We start from the raw sequence: 7,522 nt of genomic DNA, 5'->3' as shown, positions 1-7,522 counted from the left end.
TTGAACACATCTTAATTTTAAAATTATACATCTTTGAGAGTGCTTGGTATTTCACCAAGTAACAATAGAGATTTGGTGCATATCTTACACTTTCCATGTGGGTTGATAGTCTTCCACCATGTGGATACACAAAATTTATACGACATATGTGTACTCTTTATTCAAAGTAGTCATATTCGTGTTTTCAAACAATGTCCTTTCACATAATGGGTTTCCACTTTTTACCATATCTTTTTATATAATGGGATTTCACTTCCTACCATATCTTACTCTATTAGTCTTCCAAAATGAGTGAATGCCAACTTAAAACCTCTTGCAACCACATAGTGTCTTTTTTATTGCTCTTAATGTTGCATTCATAGTAACTGTTTTCTTTGCAAGTTTTTGATAGATGTCAAGTAAAACTAGAGGAAAAGTTCTTCGAGCTCATTACTGCCTCCTCCCTTCCCACCTCCATGCTTGCCTTGTGTACACTTGGAAAATGCACCATGAGCCCTTCTATGAGACTTCTCCATCCCATTGCACACTCCACCTTGAGAGACTACCATATTCTTTGATGTATTAGTAATTGTGTGTATACCAAAATGTGCTAGAAGAAAAACAATCATGTTATATGCCAACTCTTATCATATGCAACAGTGTGTGCCTCCTTGGTTTGCCATTGATGTTTGCAAGCATGCTGGATTTCTTGAGCTTCCAGTACAGTATTCAAGCCTAGTTTCCCAATCCTTGGGTTGCTCCTCTCTGTGCTCTATCAAAGGAGAATGTTGAAAGGTGCAAATCTTGTGTGATAAGAGGGTCACTTGGTGTGCTTGCTTGGCATTGGTTTATACCACTTGTAGGGTTGGTGTAGCTTTGTAAAGGGCATATTGGTGCCTCATTTACCTTCACTTCCCTTGAGGGGCTTAGATGTTGGGGACCATCATTGGTGATGCTAGGCTAGCTCCCATCATTTGAAGATGTGTGAGTGTCCACCCCAAGAGTAATATGCATGTCAATCATCTCAACACTTCTTTCACAATTTTGAGTACTTTAATAAAGATTGTTTAATACTTTTTTAAACATTAACTTGTAGTAGGGCAAAAATAAAAAAAAGTACAAATTGGCTATAAATGTAAACCAATAATCATCTTGTTACATTGTTGATATGGGATTATAAAATTATACTAAGATGAAAATAATTATACTAAGATGAAAATGTAGCCACTACAAGGTTATATTGTGGCCAATAGTAGTAATAGTGTTAACATCTATATATCAATAGCACTAGAATTTGGCTCCTGACAAAGCCACAAAAATGAACTAACATCATCAACCCCCATCGACATATTGCTCACATAGTTACACTTCTCTTTAAAGTGCATGTTAAACAAACAAGAAAAAAAAGTATTCTCTAAGCAACTAAGACATAGCTTTCCTTAGACATTTGTTGAAAACAATTTAACATCTAAATCTCCCACACATGCACACACATATATCCAACAGTGACATATGTAGAAGCATGTCCCACACACACACACACACACACACACACACAAACTACATACATGCACATGTATGCGCACATGCAAACTCGAACTACATACATGCACACATGCACACACATGAATCTCAAACCCCATATGCTATATAAACTAAGTATTAAGATATATGACATAGTTACAATTTCCATGTTGTTAGTTGGTCTTGGCTATGGATAATGTGTGCAGTATGGAGTTACTGTGCAGCGTCCTTTTCTAGTTCATGCAAGGGGTAGGCACAATGACCCCTACCTAGATCGCATAGTGGATTTCTAGGAGGTGCACATAATAATAGAATGACAAGGTGTGACCCTCATGCTCTTTTTAAAGCACATTCCTAGCGCAAGGGTTAAATACAGCTTTGTAATAGTGTGACCACATCATCAGAAAGCTTTTCAAATCAGTGCTGCCAAACCAACCAAGAGCATCAGAAGTGCTCACAAGATACTAAATATTATCATATGACTCATTTCATCCACGTCATATAAACACTCGACACGACACTGTGCAAAACTTGATAATCCACTACCTCTGCACGCAAAACTTTCTGCAAGACCACAACAGGGCCTCCATAAATTGCTGTAATCAATATGAGCTCAGGCAGTAAGCATGTAAAATTTTTGCAAAGCATTTGCTTGTGATTGGAAACAATCAATATGCATGGGACAAAACTTTCTTCTTCAGCTTCAACTTCATTCTTTCCACTGCAGTCCTCAGAGTATCTTCATCCTTGCAAAAAGCAAAGCGAACAAGGTTTTTGCCATCCTCCGGGTTCGTGTAGAAAACACTCGGAGGGATGGCGGCGACACCTACCTCCTCAATCAAATACTTGCAGAACTCGATGTCGGTGTCAAAACCAAAAGGAGTGTGATCTGCCATGACAAAGTAAGTGCCTTGTGGCTCAAAAACTTTAAAGCCCACTTCACTCAAGCCTTTAACCAAGATGTCCTTTTTGGCAGTGTAATCTTTGGCAAGATCCTTGTAGAAACTGTCTGGGGCATTTAGGGCAGAAACTGCAGCCCACTGAAAAGGAGTTGCTGTGGCAAATGTCAGGAATGCATGTGCTTGCCGTAGTCCCCATGTCAGGCTGGGGGGTGCCACAGCCCACCCAATCTTCCACCCAGTCAAGGAGAAAGTTTTCCCAAGAGAGTTTAATGTAACAGTGCGCTCATACATTCCTTCTAGAGATGCCAAGGAAATGTGCTTTGCATCGAAGGTAAGCCTGTGGTAAACCTCATCAGTAAACGCTAAGGTATCATACTTCTTGCAAAGGGAGGCAATGAGCTCAAGCTCTTTGAGAGAGAACACTTTGCCTGTAGGGTTATGAGGAGTGTTAACCATGATTGCCCTCGTTTTCTTTGTGAAAGCCTCCTGAAGCTCCTTTTCAGGCACTGCAAAGTCCGGTGGTCTCAAAGTTACCGTTTTGACCGTAGCATCCACCATTGAAAGAGTTGCTAAATAGGAGTCATAGAATGGAGCAAATAGGATGACCTCATCCCCTGGATTAACTAACCCTATCATCGAAGCAGCTATGGCTTCGGTGCAGCCAGATGTAACGGTAACTTCTGTCTCGGGGTCTACCGAAAGGCCAGTGTCTTTGAGAAACCTGTCTGCAATGGCTGCATTGAGCTGGGGAATGCCAAATCCTCTGGCATACTGGTTTTTCCCCCCTTTAATGGCTTCGATCGCTGCATCTTTGACAAAATCAGGGCCGTCAAAATTAGGAAAGCCCTGACCAAGGTTTATAGCTTGGTGCTTCACGGCAAGGCTGCTCATTTGGGTGAAAATGGTTGTCTTGAACTTCTCTAACCTCTGTGATATCTGATGAAAACAAGCACATCAGCATCAATTAACAGCATCCAACAAAAGCAATTTTCTCCTGAATCCCATGTGTGTGTCAGTGAGTATGTGTGAGTGTGAGTAGGTTATGTTTTTTTTTGGGAGGTACCCCGCCCCCGCTTCATCCTGTCTCCCTGTGCATACCTTATCCCCCTTCTCCTGCTCCCTACGCACAGGCCATAGCCACTCTATTGCAAAAGCAAAAGACACACAAACCTGTATTTCTCTCTAAATTCCACACGAAAAAACGCAGATCGGAGGAAACAATGAACAGTACCTGAGAAGGGGCAGAAGGGACCTGTCCATTGCCGTTGGAAGAGGAGGCAGCCATGCGGATGGAAAAGTGTGAAGCTTTTGCTGCTCCTGATGGTAAAGGAAAGGATGAAGAAAGGGGAGATCTGGGCAGGATAGCAAGACCCTGCCTCCACCCCAACTCGTTAATTCTCGCCAGTTTCGCAAACGCAGGAGCCACTGTGTGTATCATTTACGGACCCAATAATATAGGTACACTGAATTTGAACACTTTTTGGCCTTAGCATTGTGTATGAGGTGCCCATCAAGGGTTGCTACCTTTGCTTTTCATGAGTTATGGGCCTGATATCCTCTAAATAGCCAAATTTCAAAAACTTTTTCTAGTTCATTGAACATTCCCTTTTCAACCGCCGTTGCTTTCTATGAGTTAATGCACCTTTGCTTTCTATGAGTTAATGTACCTTTGCCTTTCATGAGTTATGGGCTCTAAATATCCAAATTTCAAAAACTCTCTCTAGGCCAGGAAGGAATATTCTCGTGGCAGAATTATTCAATAGGGGAGCTCTCCAGGAAAGCCAGGCTGGACAGAGCCTATGCTAGCAACGAAATTGTTGCAAAACACAACAGATGTGAATGTCTGGTTGACACTACGACTTGCATCTCTGACCACTATCCCATTATCACCACCATGGATAATCAAGACACCAGACACAAGGCTGGCTGGTTCCACACTGATCCTACCCTTTTTAAACTACCTCTGGTCAAGGAAGAGATAGCCCATATCTGGAAATCTTTCTTCTCTTACAACCTTCCCCCGGCTAAAGCCTGGAACCTCGCCATCAAATCCACTCAAAACCTCCTAAAGCAAGTAAGGAAGGAAGTCACAGCCCACCGGACCAGCAGGCTCAGAAAACTTCAATCTCAGCTTCGGATGCAGGAGTCTTCTACCAACCCTGGAAACCTTAACCAGCTCAGAGCTCAAATCAAAAGGGAGGAGGAAATAGCCCTCCAGCAAGCCAAGCTCTTCACCAGAGACTGGTGGGCAGGTAAAGCTGATAGACCGAGCAAAGAAATGTTCAAGATGCTAAAAGTGAAACAAAGACAAGAACACCTCCCCCTCCTCTGCTTCAAGAATGGAATTAAGGCTAGCAACCACGAGGAGAACAAGCAGCTCCTAACTGAATATTATAGGGATATCTTCCTTGAAGCAGGACCCCCCTCTCAAAGCAAGCTAAAGGCCATGCAGACCATCAAAGATGTAAGGGAAGCCACGGTTCCTCCTAATCTAGCAAAAGTTCTGGAGCGGGACATCTCTCACGAGGAAATAAAAGAGGTAATATTATCTCTCAAACCTAATAAAAGCCCTGCTGAATTCTACCAAACCTTCAACGAGGTATTAGTAGTTCCTATCCTCCAAGTGTGGCAAGAAGCGATCAAATACGGAGCATTGCCCACCCAATCTAATCAAGGCCTTATCAAGCTTATTCACAAAAAAGGCCCCAAGGAGGAAGTAGGAAACTGGAGACCTCTTACCATGCTTAACAGTGTTTACAAGATCATCGCCAAAGCCCTTGCCAACCGTCTGTCCGAGCACATGAATAGCTGGATAAATAAGGAACAGAAAGGATTCATCAAGGGCAGATACATCCTAGACGCCATCATAGCACTTTGGGAAGGCTTTGAATATGTAGAGAAAACTAATCAGGATTTTCTCTTCATAAAGATCGACTTTGAAAAAGCATATGACAGAATCCACTGGGACTTCATCCTCCAATCTTTAAGGGATATGGGTTTGGGACCCCATTTCACCCACATGGTCAAAACCCTCTTCGGTAATGCCAAAGCCAAGATAATCTACAACGGAGAGCTCTCTGCCCCCTTCCCGCTTCAAAAGAGCATCAGGCAAGGCTGCCCGTTAGCCCCCCTCTTATATGCCATAGCCTCAGACGGCCTCAACTGGCTCATCAAGGACAAGATGAAAAAAGGGGAGATAGCTGGAATAAAGCTCCCTAATGGAGAGCAGATGTGTACACAGATGTTTGCTGATGACACCAATTGCTTGATAGCCAATGAAGAAGGAAGTATAAAGGCTCTCTGGGAACGCTTACAAATCTATTGCATGGCCTCAGGTTCTTCAATCAACCATTATAAAACAGGCATCAAATCACTCATAGAACCACCACCTGACTGGCTAAAGGAAGCAGGTTGCAATCTCATCCAGGACGGTGAGATTTTCAGGTTACTAGGAATACCTATGGGCTTTAAGGTCACTCTAAAACAAAGATGGCAGTGGGTCATGGAAAAGATAGACAACAAGCTTCTGAGATGGAAAAGAAGACAGCTTACCTTGGCAGGGAGGATCATGGTTCTCAACCACTTCATTCTGCCCTATACCATCTATTTTATCAGCTGCTGGAGGCCACCAGATTCTGACCTCAACAACTTTACCAAGCTGTGTAGGAACTTTCTCTGGGGCGGCGATCCTTGGAACAAGAGCGTACCCAAAGTCAAGTGGGACATCTGCACCACCCCTAAAGCAAAGGGAGGGCTAGGTATTCAGGACATCAGGATCACTGCCAATAGAATGGCAGCCAAGTGGATCATAAGAGCATGTGTTAACCCCTCTGAAGATTGGGCTCAACTTCTCCTCAAGGATACCCCCAGGTTTGTCATCACGGGCTTCAATAAATGGAGTAACCTACCCCTCTCAACCATAGTCATCTCCAAGTTCCCCATCTCCCCCAAAGGCAGTCAACTAGTGTCCTCAATATGGAAAACTTGGAATAACATCAAAATGTTCCTAAACCCAGCCCCAAACCTTCGCATTTCTAAAGGCGCTCTGGCCGGGGACTCCTGCTGGTGGTCCAGTCTCCCTTTCCCCCCCCTTCAACCAGAGGAAGCCCAATTAGCGCTAAACCTTCACAAGAGAGGCATTGTAACATGGGCAGATCTCAGAGATCAACAGCTCGGAACCTGGCTTTCAAGAGCTGAACTAGTGGCAAAATTCGACTGCAGGACCCCGGAGCTGGACCTCGTGCAAAGCAGAACCTCGAAATGGGATCAGCAGGAGACCTGGAAGCTAAACAACCCCTCTGCCTTCAACATCTATGCTTACCAATGGACAGGCAACAAACCACTTCTCCCCATCCCTAAGATTACTAAATCTCCACCCATCCACCTACCCCTCAACCGTAGATGGAACACTCAGTGGGACCGGAAAAAATGGTACAACAGCCTCAAGAACCTCTGGAACCCCCACACTGACCCCAAGAAGTCATGCCTAGCATGGCTCATTGCTTATAGAAGATGATATACACATTTTCCTACAGTGCCAGCACATCTCTCAATCTTTCAAAGAACTTCAAAACACAGTATCTAAATGGGGCAAAGCTTTATCCTGGAAACAGATTTTACTGGGAGAAGCCGTAGGATGTTCAGATACGCTATGGAACATCATTAGAAGCGAATATCTATGGCATGCATGGATGCTTAGAATAGCAGCAACGTTCAACAATCCAGAAATCAAAGGTCCTCTGCTTTCAGTTAGCCTAAGCACATCATGCAGCAGATACTGGTCTAAAAGATTGCCTTCTCTAATCAGCTCTGGAAAAAAGCTAGAAATCAAATACAACAAGAAAGCCTCAGACTTTACCAAGTACAAACTGGACTCAATCAGAGAAAAAATCAGGCTAGTCATGACCAAAGACAGATCACTAATAGACGTAATCTGCAGTCTGTAAAGATGATCTTCATGCAGCTATCATGTATCAGTATTTTCACTGCAAACCCCCACAACAGGTTACAGTAGACGCCTGAATCAGGACACTCTCAATGTACAGTATAAATGCCAACTAGATCACTGCAAGAAGACAGAGACAATGAGGGATAAGCCTCGGAAAGTGACCTTCAGG

The 7,522-nt window shown here is 43.4% G+C and overlaps 1 protein-coding gene across 2 annotated transcripts; it reads right to left on the bottom strand.

Annotated features, from left to right (window-relative positions):
• Positions 1–1,869: 1,869 nt before the first annotated feature.
• Positions 1,870–3,887, bottom strand: LOC147603902 (Pyridoxal phosphate (PLP)-dependent transferases superfamily protein). Of its 2 annotated transcripts, none has more exons than XM_086796057.1 (2): positions 3,658–3,887; positions 1,870–3,341 (listed from the first exon to the last, which is right to left on the bottom strand). In XM_086796057.1, the coding sequence occupies exons 1-2, from the start codon at positions 3,841–3,843 to the stop codon at positions 2,172–2,174; spliced, it is 1,356 nt and encodes a 451-aa protein (XP_086652183.1). In that variant the 5' UTR covers positions 3,844–3,887; the 3' UTR covers positions 1,870–2,171. The 2 variants fall into 2 exon arrangements, with proteins under 2 accessions (XP_086652183.1, XP_086652182.1); XM_086796056.1 differs by having other exon boundaries at positions 3,637–3,886.
• Between the last annotated feature and the right edge of the window lie 3,635 nt (positions 3,888–7,522).

Source organism: Cibotium barometz, chromosome 63, assembly GCF_041138505.1.
Source record: "Cibotium barometz isolate CiBa-2024 chromosome 63, ASM4113850v1, whole genome shotgun sequence".
Taxonomy (NCBI): Eukaryota; Viridiplantae; Streptophyta; class Polypodiopsida; order Cyatheales; family Cibotiaceae; genus Cibotium; species Cibotium barometz.
Note: the sequence above shows the minus strand (reverse complement) of the source record. Positions and strands in the feature narration are given on the sequence as shown.